The 16785-nt window shown below is 39.6% G+C and overlaps 1 protein-coding gene across 2 annotated transcripts in view; it reads left to right on the forward strand.

The window, feature by feature from the left end:
- Window positions 1-16785, forward strand: part of AHR (aryl hydrocarbon receptor) — a 98509-nt gene that overhangs the window by 34647 nt on the left and 47077 nt on the right. Inside the window, exon 1 of one of the 2 annotated variants that reach the window (XM_030550713.1) lies at window positions 12375-12459. The exons of the other annotated variant lie outside the window; for it this stretch is intronic. Coding sequence (XP_030406573.1) covers window positions 12444-12459 — 16 coding nt within the window. The 5' untranslated portion in view covers window positions 12375-12443. Of the gene's footprint in view, window positions 1-12374; window positions 12460-16785 lie in introns of those variants that run through there. 2 annotated transcript variants of the gene reach the window in all.

Below are 16785 nucleotides of genomic sequence, written 5' to 3' on the forward strand. Positions count from 1 at the left end.
CGACTTCAGCTATGCTATTCTCATAGCTGAAGTTGCGTATCTTGGATCGATTTCTCCCTCTTCCCCCGCCCCCCGGTGTAGACCAGGCCTGCGTGAATTCTGTGCACTGCCACAAGGGATGTGCAGTGTAGACATAGCCTTTGGGAAGGAGTAAAGGGGTATTAGCCTAAGACTGAAGCTACTAAATATAGTTCTAAAAGACTTAATAGTCTCTTAAGTGATTGCACATACTTCTTTTTTTCCTATTATGTGGTTCTGGTAGCCATATTTTGTCACAAGAATTAGTGGGAGATAATTGATTCCTGCATTAAAAATCCATTTATACAGCTCAGTTGCGGTAGTCTTTCAGAATTTTAGTAGGCTTTCCATACAACGTCTAGTCATGCTTCCATTCTTAGCAAGAAATAGAGTAAAATAAAACTAACATAAGGAATATAAAATTTTCAAAGGAATGGGATATTTTAAACAATGCAAGTTTTTCCTGGTTTTTTTCGGTTGATTTCAAATAAGAGGGTCAAATGAATTGACTAAAGTGTATGGAAAGGGCTAATATAAAAAGTCATCCTTGGGATCTTTCCTGTAGTTCAGTTTCACCATTTATAAAATAGAGAGAGGCAAATTAGAAGAATTTTCTGCTGCTAGTGTAGTACTGAGTAATTACTTTATCAAATGCAGTATGTCTCCTACAGGTCAAGAGGGCATATCAGTATAACTTACTAAAATTACGAGTCTCTTTTTTTCTTATTTGCAAGCTAATGAAATCCTTCCCCCCTTTCCATGGAAATAGCTGATGAGTTTTCTTTTCCATTAAATCTGTTCTAGTCAAGTTGTGATACCAGGCAGGGAGAGAGGGGGACCAATCTAGTTGCTGGCACCCCCTGTAGCTGGTTTCAGTGTGGTTGAGAGAATAAAATGAGCAGTTCCCAGAGGTAAAAGACTTGGAGTTTTCTCAATGAGCCTTTAACTCGTGATAGGATAAGACCTTCTTTCTTTTGTGGGCCGAGGTGGAACAGGTACCGAGACAGCTGAAGCATATAAATATGAGAAGTCTGCAGATAGGTTGTGAGCCACTGACCTAAGCTGTCCAGACTACTGTACCCCTTTCAGGAATCTGATTTGTCTTGCATGCCCCCCAAGTTTTACTTCACTTTAAAACTACTTGCTTAGAAAATCAAACATAAAAATACAAAAGTGTCACAGCATACTGTTACTGAAAAATTGCTTATTTCTCATTTTTACCATATAATTATAAAAAATCAATTGGAATATAAATATCATACTTACATTCTAGTTTACAGTGTATATAAAATAGTATAAACATTTCATTGTAAGAAATTTTAGTTTGTACTAACTTAACTAGTACTTTTTATATAGCCTGTTGTAAAACTAAGCAAATATCATCTAGATAAACTGATGTATCCCAGAAGACCTCTGCATACCCACAGTGGTACACATACCCCTGGTTGAAAATCACTGGCTTAGGTTGTTGGAAAGGAGGAGCTTATGCACTAGCAGATGTATGTATTGTGGTCATTACAAGAAAACATTAACACATTGCCCACCTGTCGCTTCTCTACTAGTCTAATGCTAAATGTGGTGTTTTGGCTGAAATCGCAGCTTTTTAATGAAGATACGGTGTATATTTGAATGCTTTTGGTTTATCTATGTAAATGTCTTTTAATATGAGAAAAGAAATGTTTTATAATCTTGGTCAGAGGCAATTGTGTGAAAATTTTCCAACATTGTGCCTGTTTTTAAGGTGGCATATATTACAGTATCTTATTGATATGGAAACACATCTTTGAATAAGCTTTCAATACTAAGATGAAATATAGAATGAGAATTTGAAAACAGAGTATAGAAAGGAAGACTGGGAAATTAAAAGTACCAGTGACCATTGTAAGATAAGGTTGCTTATTAGCTCTCTCAGAGTATAGAGAGTTCATCAAAACCTTTTAAAAATGCTGTTCTTCTATTAAGGTTTCCTCATTTATTTTATTAAGCCATATCAAGTAGAATACTTAATAAAAGAGTATACTGTACATAGAATGAAACACAAGAGTTGAGTTCTATTTAATAAATGCATGTTGTTACTGGGATTCTTGTGATCTTGAAATGTAATTTCTGGGAAATTGTGGGCTGCCTGTCAGTCTTGGCCTGTGAAATTCAGCGGGGCGGGGAGGAGGGGGAAGGAGGTTCCTTCTGCCAAGTTCTTGTCTTGTCTTCTGATTTATAAATATACATATTCTTCCCATAGACTTGGAAACCAAGTACCAGTGGCTTGAGCTCACAAATGTAAATTTTGAAAGGGCAAGCAACAGACTTCCTTATGACAAAAATAGTTTGTTTTGTGCTAAATTAATTAAGTCTAAGGTTTTTTTTTCTTTAGCTGCAATCAAACATTAATTTTACACTTCTTTTGACCCAAGGTTATCTTAATATTAAACCATTAGTGGTATATGAACCTAAAGCACCACACAAAAACTAACCATTAGCAGTCAGCTTTCATTAAAATGTAACAGTTTTAAAATATATTTTTATGCCTGTTCTGTTTTCTTTTCATTATGGACAGTGTGCATATAATGAATTAAATCAAGGAGTAATTTTTGCTGACTTGGAAGTAATTTAAAGACTGCCTACTCCTTTTCCTTATTAATTTAAAATATATGTACAAAGACATGTTTTTAAAGTTTAAGCACTAGGGACCTTGGGGATTTTCTTTAGCTGTGCGCTGAGTAGTTTTCAAGACAATACTGACAAAATATTTACTATTTGTTTTGTAAGTCTGTTTCTGTCTGTATTCTCTAAAACATTCAACAATTACTAATGAAACCTTAATATTGGCAGTCTTTTATCCTGACTAAACTGAAAATATGCAAGTACTTTTTATTTTAGCAACCACATACTGCTTTATTTTAGTGTTTGTTTTAGTGACAACCCCTATAGTCAAGATTGCAAAATAGTTTTCATTGAAACCCTCTGTGCTCATATACTTCTAAAATATCTGAGTCATTCACTTTTAGAGCTGAAATTTTCTTTATTTCTTCGGAGTATGTGTTTTTGCAAAGTTTGAACAAATTCTCTTTAGCAATTTTTACTGTGGAAGGGTGACAAAATACATTTTTCTCATTTGCAAAGAGAAAAGTTTGTTTTTCTCAGAGTATATGCTCATAACTGGCTATACTTTATTATAATAAAAATAATAAGGCATGGACACTGAGGAGTATATGCTTTACTCGGTTTTAGAATAGCCTTTTGAAAAAATGTTAGGGGTGAAAGAAAATGCAGGACTGCACATGTATAGCAGAGATTTCAGTTTAAATCCTAATTGCAGCAGCTGAGAAGCTATGCTGCTGATTGAGAGGGGAATTAGTTGGAACTGTATACCTATGTACACAAGAATTTTTCCTGAATTCTGTAAGTGCATGCCCAGTGATACACCTTTATTCCCCCAAAGTGCATTTCTAGAGCTTCCTCCATTTGGATCAGTAAAAAGCCAGATAACTTTTGGAAAGTGTCTAGCACATTGTGGGTGATTCCAGAAATAAATAATAATGTCTTGCTTTGCCCAGCTGTGACGCCCGGTAACTGACTCGGATGGTCATTGTCTTTCTTTGAAACCAGACTAGGCAAGTCCAGGAGCCTCAATGCCCATATCACAAGACTCTTGCAGGACACTGTGTTTGTTTTTCCAGCCCACTAACACTGTTGGGCTCCGATTCTATTTCCCTTCCATCAGATCACAGCCTATGTAGCATTGACTGACCACCTACTGGCCAATGACACAATTTTAAGAGGAAGACTTCTACTATCCACCTCCCACCAATCCTTGTTTTTAAAACAATGCCTTATATAATCCATTCCCAGACCAGTCAGGAGCATGTAAAGAATCAAAAAGTTATGCCCTAGGTGGCTCACTGATTGCTTTCATTACTGATTCCTTTACCTTTAATTGGAAACGATTGTGACAATATTAAAACATGGCTGCAGCTACTGAGAAGTTTTCATTGCAATATTCAATGAGTGTAAGTTTTAAACAAACAAATGGAAAATAGTGTGGTGTACTCCACTTTAAGGTTGAGTCAAATAATCAGGGTGGATTTGATGTATATCATTATCTAAATCACTAGTCAGGAAGACTCTATTTTAATCATGGATTTCTACATAAAAGTGCATTCTTGTTGGTTGTTATAACGTTAATACATATTCTTCACAACTCAGATGTAGATTTCATTTTTAGAAGGTACACACTATACATTTTTAAAGTGATTTATTTTGAAAACTTTTCTGATTAGTTTTACAGCTATATCAGAAAATCAGTAAGTGTTTGGTTATTTCATTTGCCAATGATAATTGAAGCAGATATTTATGAAGTCATTGGGAGGTGAGCTATCTCCAATTCAACAGGTTGATCATTAATATTTGGAGGATTTTCTTGCCATGCTGTATTTGGAGAATGTCACCAGACAGACATTTAAATTGTTTTATTTAACTGCAACAACAATGTTATGTATTCTGGATTTTTTTTCTTCGACAGCAAACATATAATATTTTAACAAAACAGGCATATGAATTATTGAATTTAAACATTCAAGTTTTTTAAAACTTTTTTTTTAGCTTTTAAAGTATTTAAAAAAACCAACAGATTAAATCGACTGTGTGAGCCAGGTCAACCTGAGAAACTTAAAATATTGGCTTCTGCAACTAACCCAGTTGTCTTCACCTTCATTTTCCTGTTTGTTCATAATCTGGAAAAGAAAGACAAGCTTTCCTGCTTTTTCAGGTCCCAAATGATTTCTCAGTTTGGAATGAATTAGTCCAAAAGAAGAAGAAATTCTATGCTGGCAGAAGTTACTGCTGTTAAAAGTGAGATGATCACTTCAACAGTCTGTGAATCCAAGTGCTTAAGTGACTTCCACCACTTCACTGGTGTGACTTGCTTTAAAACATCATCAGTAAACATGTATTTCTCAAATGGTTCTTGTTCCCAAACTGGGTCTCTTTTACTGGGTCTGCTGCTATTATAGGTTTTCCCTTCTAGTGAGATAATGGTATGGTAGATCTCAAATCAATGAAGGCTACACTCCGAAAGACATCAAGTCTTCTGGAGTATGCTGCTCAAACAGTTTCAGTTTTGTTTCTACTGCCTGTCCCTCCCATCTCACATTTATCTCCGGACTTCTTCTCCTTGTCCAGATCTATTCTGCCCCCAACAATCTTTTGTTCATTGAACTTTTTGAAACTTTGCACTTTTAGAGAGAAGTAAGAGATTGACTCTGTATACAAATTTACAGAGACAATAGAGTTGAGATCTGTAATTTCTCACCACTACATGTTTGTTTGTTTGTTTGTTTACATTTTTGCTGTTAACAAGCATATTATCTCGGGAGACACAAATCCACAGTTTGAGAACTGCAAAACTAAGCATCTCTGATGGTATCATCTAAGCTGAGCGCTGACTCTCATAGGGTAGATAGAAAAATTAACCTAAATAATCTATACAGAAGCCCATGAAACCCCATAAGATTGGGTTCCTAATCCATGAACTATTGGAATTCATTTACAAAACTTTTCTTAAAAATTACGTGACTATATTGTCTCAGACTACAGAAGTAAAATTTATATTCCATGATGAGAGATCTTTGAGCTATAATGTATCTTAATTAAAACTATCTTTAGATAAAATGCTTTTTGAGGGAAAAAACTTATAAAAAAAACTATTTAAATAAACAACTGATTTTTATCCACCCTGCAAATAATATAGCTGCTCTGGGTTCAGGTTGTCAATGGGTTTGGCCATTTTGTTTGCATGAAGAGGGGGTACAGTTAACTCCCTCCCTCATTTCTTTCCTTGGTCATCTTTAGAAAGTATTGATCCATTTATTCATGCCGTTTCCAAAGTTCTAAAAAAATTGTATTCCCTCAGCTCCCTTCATCATATCAGAGTAATTATTTCAGTTATTTTTTTGATTTCCATTTAAAAGAATCTATCCATTACTTTAGGTGTTTTCACAATAATAAATACAATATATAATTAAACTGTAAAAATATAATGGACTGTTCACAATTTACTATATTTTTCTGTGCTTCAGTATAAAGCATAATATCCCCACATCTTATTAGCCCAGCTTCCTTAACTTACCTCCTCAAATGCCTAACAAAATAGTTTGTAAAAAATAATACAAAATTACAAATAAATAAAAGAAAACAAAATGGGTGGTGTGCATTAGAAGGTGTGGGCATTCTTGGTGGTAACGGACTGGAAGAAGTGGAGGCATAGAAATCAGGGTAATCACCTGTTAGGTTTCACATTCTGATTTTTCCAATCTATACTCAAATTAGGATTGTCACTCAACGAAGGGCACTGGTATTGCTGAAACAATGAACAGAGTGCATATTGACAGTGGTCATACTGACAAAATGGATGATATAGCTGCAGAAATTAGAAGAAATTATAAATCTAACCTCTCATCGTTTCTGTGACCAAAATGTCATTTGTTGCAATGGAAGGCCAGTGAACGTAAGGTGGGGGAAATCTTTTTATCTTAGGTTTTTGCAGTTCTTCAAGGTAGACAGAAGTACAACTTTTGGTAACATTTCTGCTAGTAACCCAGAGGTCAGATGCTTGGATGAAAGATTCACACACAAGTTCAAATGATACTCGTGGGAAAACTTTTTCTTTCATACTTCTCCCAAACCTAACAAATAATGCATGTAGTTGAGATTTGTAAACGACAATTGACTGCTATCTAAACATACCACATTGCATGTATAGCTTTGCTTACTTTCTTTGACAACAACTAGAGCAGGAACACACACACGCGGCTGATGGAGAAGGATGGCAATCATATTTGTTGCCTTTTAGTTGCCAGCTTATTAATTAATATTTTGTTTGTTTTTTCTGTTAGTTTTAAAAAAATAAAAGCTCATGCATGCTAGGATGTTGCATGTAAAAGCCTACTTAGTTATACTTTAACTTTGTAAGCTTAATGTTATACTAATCATTCAAAAGGTAAAAAATGCAAAAAGGAAAAAATTGCATGTAGAGCAGGAACGGCCAAACTTTTTGGCCTGAGGGGCCACATCAGGGTATGGAAATTGTATGGCGGGCCATGAATGCTCATGAAATTGTGGGTAGGAGGTGAGGGGTGAGGGCTGCGGCTGGTTGTGTGGGCTCTGGGGTGGGGCCAGAGAAGAGGAATTTTCAGGGTGCGGGAGCGGGCTCCAGGTTGAGGTCCGGGGGGGGGATACATGCAGGCTCTGGGATGGGGCTGGGGATGAGGGGCTTGGCATACAACGGGGGCTCTGGGCTGGGATCGAGGGAATCAGGGCTGTGGCAAGGGATTGGGGCACCGGGGGGCTCAGGGGTGCAGGCTCTGAGCAGTGCTTACTGCATGCAGTTCCTGGAAGCATGTCCCCTTTCCGGCTCCGAGGCGTGGCTGAGTGGCATTGCGCACTGCCCCATCCGCAGGTGCCAGCCCCGCAACTCCCATTGTCCAGGACTCCGTGGACAATGGGAGCTGCGGAGCAGCACCTGCGGGCGTGGTAGCATGCAGAGCTGCCTGGCCATGCCTCCACATGCTATGTAGGAGCCAGAGTGGGCAAGCCCCCGCCCCTCTCTCCGTCGGGAGTTAAGGGTCAGATTAAATGGTCTGACTGGCTGGATGTGGGCTGTAGTTTGCCCACCCCTGATATTGTATTCTGGCTCCATGGGGAAGTTACAGTTGTTTCCTGCAGAAACTAAAATCACATTTTTGTGTGGAGGGGGGAGTAATTAATGCAAATCCCTAGGCAAGTAACAAGTCTGGAGAAGCTCACTCCTGAGGGAAAGGAAGAGTGCACATACTAGTTTGACATGGTTAAAGAGATCAAGAAAACAAAGAACTGAACACTGAATAAAGTAACCATAGGCATGCAGGTCACTCTCACCTGATTCAGGGACTGACATGAAACATCAACCTATGGGAACAGGCCCTGCCAGAGGACCTGATGTACTTTGAAACTTTCTAGGGTCTCCATGCAGAAGGTGGGTGACACCTGGCAAGCTAGACATTGCATATAAGCCGTTTGTTTTCAACATATGTTTTCTCTGTAATGCTGTTGATCAGAATAGGTTATACCTTGCTTTATGAAAGGTGTCTGGATGCTGGCTAATGCTGTCATTGCCCCTGAGAGAACAGAACAGCAGATGCTGAACTAAATCAGACTTGCTGAGTCAGTTACAGTGAATTACAGGAAGAATTACAGGCTAACCTGCTGTTCTGGATGGAAAGTGTCTCGGATTCTGCCCCAAGGAAGGTGACCATTAGAATCCTGAGATATAAGTGGAATGCCCTCAAAGGAGTCGAAGGTGCAGTTATCTCAGGAACCATGACACATATACCATCGTGTAATGTAACCTAACACTGTAAAAACTTTCATAAAAATGTTTATTCCTATTTGTCTTAAGCATCATATTTACTTGTGTTCCTAAATATATATTTGACACGACAGCTGGATTCCTTTTCTCTGGACCAATGTGACAATGAACTGTTTAGCAATCCATTAGTAGTTTGTTGTGTTAATGGAGCACAAATAGAAATTTTGTTGTTGCAGATTTTTTGTTTATACCTTTACATATATTGATATATACTTCCTTTCCTTATTAACCTGCTTTATTATACAGTATTTCAATTTAAATATTTGTTTTAGTTGCATTTTGCGTTCTACTCCTCACTTTGACAATTTTCATAAACTCCCTTTGTCTTACATGGTTGCAACAGTACAGAGTAATTCAAACTGCTTCATACATTTCTAAGTTAAGGGGCCATAGTTTAGCTTGCACGTGCAACCTTAATTGTTGCATTTCCTGCATTGTTGCATGTTTCTACCTAATACACTGTAGTTTTACATTTAATTTTATTAATAAGGGTGACTGAAAATTATTTTCAATATAATTGGATATTTTATATATGTATTTTAAATGGGTTTATTTTTTAAGTTAAATCTGAAAATATGACAAACTGTTTAGATCTAAATTTACTATAATGCAGAGTCACAGTGTGGCTTTTGTGATGGCTGTGGATGCACATGACTTTTGAAGCCTGACAAATACAAGAGAAGGCTCGTGAACAGAACCAAGGACCTGTATGTGCTGTTTGACCTGACTAAGGCTTTGATGTGGTGAATCACAGGGGCCTATGGAAACTCCTTCATAAAGTAGAACCTCAAATTATGAACACCTCTAGAATGGAGGTTGTTAGTAACTCTGAAATGTTCAGATCTCTGAACAAAACGTTATGGTTCTTTCAAAAGTTTACAACTGAACAGTGACTTAATACAGCTTTGAAACTTTACTATGCAGAAGAAAAATGCTGCTTTTAACCATCTTAATTTAAATGAAACAAGCACAGAAATATTCCTTACCTTGTGAATATTTTTTTTTGGTAGTTTATCTTTAACACAGTACTGTAAAGTAATTGCCTTTTTTGTCTCTGCTGCCTGATTGCATATTTCCGATTCCAAATGAGTTGTGTGGTTGACTGGTCAGTTCATAACTAGTGTTCATAACTTTAAGGTTGTATTGTAATCAAACAGCTATCAAGAGAGCTCATGTACCAGCCAGAACCAGATTGCAAGCATCATGATGCCATTGTCACTCAGCTCTGTCAGGAAATTTTACTACCTAGTTAGCATGCTTTGCAGCAGCACCATGTTATATGATGATTTTTCAGTGACTGTAAAGGGCAGTTTGGCATTTGGCAGGCTCTGGTGGGACCATAAAGTCTGCCTCAGAACCAAAATAGAAGTCTACCATGCTGATGTACTCATCTCACTCCTTTATGGTTGCGAGACATGAACGCTGTACCAAAGCCACATCAAACAACTGGAAGTCTTCCACCTTCACTGCCTAAGATCCATCTGGAGCATCAAGTGCCAGGACTGATCCCCAACACTGAAGTTCTTGAGAGGTGCCAAATCCTTAGCATCAAGAGCATGTTCATCAGAGCTCAACTTTGGAGGCTTCCCATATATCAAAAGCGATTGTTCTACAGCCAACTGAGCATAGGAACCCGCAATAAGAGTTGACCCATCCGCTGATACAAAGACACCTTGAAAGCCAACCTCAAAGTGTGCAAGGTAGACATTAAAATTTGGGAGATAAGTTGCACAGAATAGACCCAGAAGAAGTGTGTGCTGTAAGGTTGTGTCCAATTTTCAGTGGCATGTGAGATCTTTGCTTGAGAAGAGAGTGCATCATTACATTGATGCCTCAGACCTTCCCACCGCCAACAACTATATGTGCAGCCGCGTTTGCAAATCCAGGATTGGACTTGCTTTCCGTGTGAGAAGCCATAAAAACAAATAGACACAAAACTTAATATACTAGCTGAACGCTCATCTGTCAACGCTATGGGAAAATCCATCACTATAATCTGTTAAAATAATGTAAATGAAATAAATAAATTTACAGTACATGTTTGCTGCTGAAGTTTAGGTGCAGAGAGCATATTTTCTTAATTTCAGTTGATTGAACTAGTTCAATGCAATGACTAGTGCAGTCAAATTTAAGAATTTGAGTAAGTTGAAAAAGCAGGACATTGTTTACTTTCTTCTGTCTGAATAGGAATTAGTTGTGAAAGGATGAGACATGCTAGTTCGAAAATCTTGAAAGACTCTGTGATCAGAAACAATTATTCAGTTCATTAGCTGTAGAGAATACTTCCTTTTTATTTAATAAATCAGTTCACTTTAAATACAAAATGTTTGGATAGACTTTTTCTCTCATCTGCATATTTAATATTAATAACAGTAAATACCTACCTCTTCTGTGTAGCATTAACTAATGAAAACAATTTCTAAATGCTCATTGTGGATTTTTAATTGGATTGTAATTTCCGTACGGATAGCTTGTCACAAATTACAAAGGAAAGTTTAAGAAAAGCATCATTCACCATTTTCTAGATTAATACAAAAAGTAAAAAATTAAGTATCTGAATATATATTTTTGCTTAAGTAACTATGTATTATTACATAGCATTGATATGATATGATAGCATATGATACGCTATGTATTATCTTTCTGGTTAGCAAAATGTACCACATTTAGTGAATATGTAGTTGCAAATCAGTGCATTTTTAATGGGTACTAACCAATGATCATCAACCTTTCTTTAGGAAAATAACTCAAGTACAAATGTAAAACAAGAATCAAATCATGGATTTAAATCGATGTTTCCTGCTTGCTGATTTAATGATTTAAGTTACCATTAAATGCCAGGCTGACTTGATTTAAATCAATGTTAAATTGATTTTTAGGATATTCTTTACTGGAAAACCTTGAAAAGATCAGTTTAAATTAAAAAAAATCTTCAGTTAGTATGAGGTATTTAAAGTATGTTAATGATTTAGGCAGTTGTTTAATATTAACTTTGTGTTCCAAATTAGTGTCTTCCTTTAGGTCTTTTGAAATAAGTCTGGTTTTGATTGATTAACTTTATTTTGGGTGTTTGGTGGTAGTTACTCAAGCAACTATGAACCTCTCCCTCTTCAGAGCATTTTAAAAAGTAATCATTAGTTGAACTGATGACACTATTTAAAGGGTTATGAAACAGACTAAACTGGCTCTAACTATAACTTTGACCTTTTTGACCAAATTGTGGGAGTTGTGCCAAAATTTGATGATGATCAGTTCTGGGAAGTTCTTTAGTATTGAATTCCAGGGCCAGGTGAGTGATGCACTAAAGATCTATTTGTGATTGATGTAATACTTGCCTAATACATTTTTAGGCGTAATAGGTCATTTACCTAATAGTAAAATTGCATAGATCTTGACTTAAGTAGAAACTTCTCAATAACTTTTTAAAATGCTCAGTTAGGCGTTAGCAACTTAAGCCTCTTCTTCCACCTCAATGCAAGTAGTAAGCCTGCCTCTACAAATACTCCCTTTAGCTGCATCTTCATCTGTAATAAGAAGGAAAAAACTCAGCTCATAGAAGGGGTTTCTTGTGGTTGTCACTGAGCTTTTCAGGAAAAGGTTGCAGGATCAATTTGCATTCACAAAGCTTTTCTGGCTTTGGAAGAGTTTTAGATCAGAAGTCTGTTTAATCCTGGCTGATTTCAGTAGACTGAAGGCCTCTGTTTTCTTCAGCCACTCAACACATACAGTTCTCTTATTCCTAGAGGTTATTACTGGTGTCTTGCAAGAACATATCTATCTTCAAATTGAGTATTTAGCCTCAAATTTAGGACTAGCTTGAAACAAAAAATGACTTGTCTGAGCTACTGCAGAGGTGATAAGATCTGTCCAAAAGGTATTTATTCTCACTTTTTTTCAAAAGGGGAAATTTAAACAGACCCAGAAACATACCCAGGTGCATGAGAGTCAGAGGCTGCTGAGCTGGGCTTATAACTTAAGATTCATTTTCATCCAGTCGATCAAACCATGCTGCTTCTCTGGTTTCATGGATCTTCTCCCCCGTAAGTATGGGCAAAATAAGCAATACCCTATCTTACTAGCAAAAAAGCCTGTGGCTATTCTTCCAAGGAGGAGTATGTCTTCATCCTGTTACTTCCGATTAAAAGTACAGGGCAGGCAATGTTTACGGTGGTACGTCCATCATTGAATTTTGCCACAGTACAACATGTTACAGCATATAATTCAGTGAACATTACAATGTGACAGTACTGTATGTATCCATAGTATTTTCCATCCAAGGCCTTCAAAATGCTTTGCTAATATTAATAAATTTTCTCACGCCTTCTGTGATGTAAGTTAAAATTCTAGGTGCGTTGTAAAGCCTTCATTCTGGTGATTGTGGAACAAGCATTGTTTAAAGAAAAAGTGTGTGTGGGTGTGTGAGAGAGAGAGAGAGAGAGAGAGCATGAGCGCCTTTGAGGAAGTTATCTGAAGGACTGAAGGAACCTAGCAGCTTCAAATGCTGCCTTGAATGTGCTTTTAACATGTTCCTCAATTGTCTGTTTTGCCATTGCTTTGACTTTGACTAATCTAGCTGCAGCATTTTCAAAGCAAAAGGTGAAAGCAAAATCAGAGGTCTGATCAGAAGGAGACATTGCTAGATTCTCATCCAAATTGGTGTGAGGGACCTGACTCCACATTCAGTATAGGGGGAGATCCTTTCGCCATCACATAAGCTTGGGCTGCCTTTAAATCTTGTCAGTTTTTCAAACCTTCTGTGACAAATGTAGAGTTGCTTTGTAATCACTTAGGAATAGGTCTCTGCTTGTCTGGCAGTGGTAAGGGGTTTGTGGTAGGACTACAAGGCGTTTATTCAAGCAGGGACTGGCTGCATGTCAGCATGAACAAGGGCATTATCTTCAGAGTGCCTTCCATTTATTTATGCACTTGAAGTAGGGCCGGCTCTGGTTTTTTTTTGCCTCCCCAAGCAAAAAAAATTTTAAAAAGGAGCGGGGCCACTGGAGCAGCAAAGCAGGGTGAGGGGAAAAAAAACACAGCACGGCCAGAGCAGCAAAGCAGGGGAGGGGGAAGGGAACAACAACACAGAAATGGCGCGACTGGACCAGCAAAGCAGGGGGAGGCAGAACAACACAAAAATGGCGCGGCTGGAGCAGCAAAGCAGGTGGGAGAAACAATGGCGGGGTGGGTAAAGCAGGGGAAAAACAAAACAAAAAAAACCTACAGGGTGGCAGGAGCCAGGGGACTCCCTATGCTGCAGAGTGTGCGCCCGGTCTAGTGGCGGGGAGGAGAGAGCGGGAAGGAGAGAGAAGTGGAGTGGCCAACGCTTCAGCAGGGCTCTCAGCACGCGGCCCTGACTGCCGTGCCGCCTGCCGGGAGGGCTCCATGCCACTCCGGTTGGCGGGGAGGGAAGGACGTGGGCTGCCTTGCTGAGTTTACTGCAGAGCGCTCCCTGCCGCTGCCGCCCCCTACAGGGCGGCCAGAGCAGCAAACAAACGGGAAAAAAAAAACGGCTGTGCTGCCCTAGGTTTGGGCAGAATGCCGCCCTGTAGAATTTGCCACCCAAAGCACAAGCTTGCTCAGCTGGTGCCTGGAGCCGGCCCTGACTTGAGGAACAAAATTATACACATTTCCTTTGATATCTGACTTCTAACCTCCTGTTGAGCTCACCTGGCCAATTGAAGGGGGAGAATCACAGTTTGTAATCATAGGAGTATCAAAAGCCCAAGAAGCAAGATAAAGGGCTTCTGGTGGGGACACAAGACATTGTCAAGGGAGGAGGAGAATGGTGGTTGGGAGTTGCTCTAGGAGCCAGGGAGCTGAATGAAAGAGGGATGCCCTAGGGTTTACAAGGGATGACAGTCCACTGGGAAGATAGGTATATGATAGGGCTCTTAGTGTTTTTTAATGCTTTCTCTCTTATGCTTTGCTATGTTCCTACTGTTAAGATTAAATAATAACTTGCTGTATGAAAGCTTTCAGGTCACTGTATTGACCATTGGCCACACCTCTGAAAGGGAAGACTTGCGGGTATTGAATCCATTTGGGCCTGGTGAGTTATCAGAATTGAAACACAGCGCTCTGTAGTCTGGGGACCCAGTTAATAAGTGAGAGACTCATGGGGTTCCATGCTGAGATAAGTCAGCTCACAGGGCCTAAAACTTGAGGACAGGTACTGAGAAATCAGAGAAAAGAACAGGAGTACTTGTGGCTCCTTAGAGACTAACAAATTTATCTGAGCATAAGCTTTCGTGGGCTACAGCCCACTTCATTGGATGCATGCAGAGGAAAATACAGTAGGAGGATTATATATATAATATACACACATACGCTCACGTTCTGTGTGTGTGTAACAATAGGTGTTACCATACATACTATAAGGACAGTGATCAGTTACGGTGAGTTATCAGCAGGAGAGGAAAAGAATTGTTTGTAGTGGTAATGAAAATGGCCCATTTCCAGCAATTGACAAGAAGATGTAAGGAACTGTGTGGAGAGGGAAGGGGATAAGCATGGGGAAATAGTTTTACTTTGTGTAATGGCCCATCCACTCCCAGTCTTTATTCAGTCAATTAAATTAATTAATTCCAAATTAATTTGCAAATTGGACACCTTTAAATTAAGCTTGCATAAGGACTGGGAGTGGAGCCGGCTCTGACTGTAGCCCACAAAAGCTTATGCTGAAATAAATTTGTTGGTCTCTAAGGGTATGTCTACACTACGGGATTATTCCGATATTACATAAACCAGTTTTGTAAAACAGATTGTATAAAGTCGAGTGCACGCGGCCACACTAAACACATTAATTTGGCGGTGTGCGTCCATGTACCGAGGCTAGCGTCGATTTCCGGAGCAATGCACTGTGGATAGCTATCCCGTAGCTATCCCATAGTTCCCACAGTCTCCCCCGCCCATTGGAATTCTGGGTTGAGATCCAAATGCAAAAACAGTGTCGCAGGTGATTCTGGGTAAATGTCATCACTCAATCCTTCCTCCGTGAAAGCAACGGCAGACAATCATTTCGCACCCTTTTTCACTGGATTGCCCTGGTAGACACCATAGCATGGCAGCCATGGAGCCTGTTTTGCCTTTTGTCAGTGTCACCTTATGTGTACTGGATGCTGCTGACAGACACAGTACTGCAGTGCTACACAGCAGCATTCATTCGCCTTTGCAAGGTAGCAGAGACGGTTATCATGCTGCTGTCATGGGTGTTGCTGGCTGGCCTCGCTGAGATTGGCCGGGGGCACATGGACAAAAATGGGAATGACTCCCTGGGTCATTCCCTTCTTTATGTTTTGTCTAAAAATAGTCAGTCCTGCCTAGAATATGGGGCAAGTGTACTAGAGAACCAGAGAGCACAGCCGCTCGGTGTCAGAGCCCCAGAGAGCCCGCAGAAATGATGAGCTGCATGCCATTCTATGGGGTGCCCCTGCAACAACCCCACCCATTGCTTCCCTCCTCCCCCAACCCTCGTGGGCTACCGTGGCAGTGTCCCCCCATTTGTGTGATAAAGTAATAAAGAATAAGAAACACTGACTTTTCAGTGAGATAAAATGAGGGGGAGGAAGCCTCCAGCTGCTATGATAGTCCAGGCAGTACAGAATCTTTTCTTTAGACATGAAAGCAGGGGGGCGGGGGCTGATGGAGCTCAGCCTCCAGTTGCTATGATGAAGATGGTTACCAGCCGTTCTGTACCATCTGCCGGGAATGACCAGGAGTCATTCCCATTTTTACCCAGGCACCCCCAGCCGACCTCACCGAGGCCAGCCAGGAGCACTCACGGGCTGATGATGACGATGGATAGCAGTCATATTGTACCGACGGCCACCGGGAAGGGGTTGCTGGTGTTCAGTGCTGAAGCCCTGCGTCTACTAGCAGCATGCAGTAGACATAGGGTGACATAAAAAAAGTCAAGAAACGGGTTTTTTTTCCCTTTTCTTTCGGGGGGGGGGGGGAGGATGTAAATTGACGACATATATCCTGAAACACCCAGGAAAATGTTTTTGACCCTTCAGGCATTGGGAGCTCAGCCAAGAATGCAAATGCTTTTTGGAGACTGCAGGGACTGTGGGATAGCTGGAGTCCTCAGTCCCCCCTCCCTCCATGAGCATCCATTTGATTCTTTGGCTTTCCATTACGCTTGTGTCACAGCACTGTGCTGTGGCCTCTGTCATAGCCTGGAGATTTTTTCAAATGCTTTGTCATTTTGTCACCTGTAACGGAGCACTGATAGAACAGATTTGTCTCCCCATACAGCGATCAGACCTAGTATCTCCCGTACAGTCCATGCTGAAGCTCTTTTTGGATTTGGGACTGCATCACCACCCGTGCTGATCAGAGCTCCACGCTGGGCAAACAGGAAATGA

Source organism: Gopherus evgoodei, chromosome 2 (assembly GCF_007399415.2).
Source record: "Gopherus evgoodei ecotype Sinaloan lineage chromosome 2, rGopEvg1_v1.p, whole genome shotgun sequence".
NCBI lineage: Eukaryota > Metazoa > Chordata > Testudines > Testudinidae > Gopherus > Gopherus evgoodei.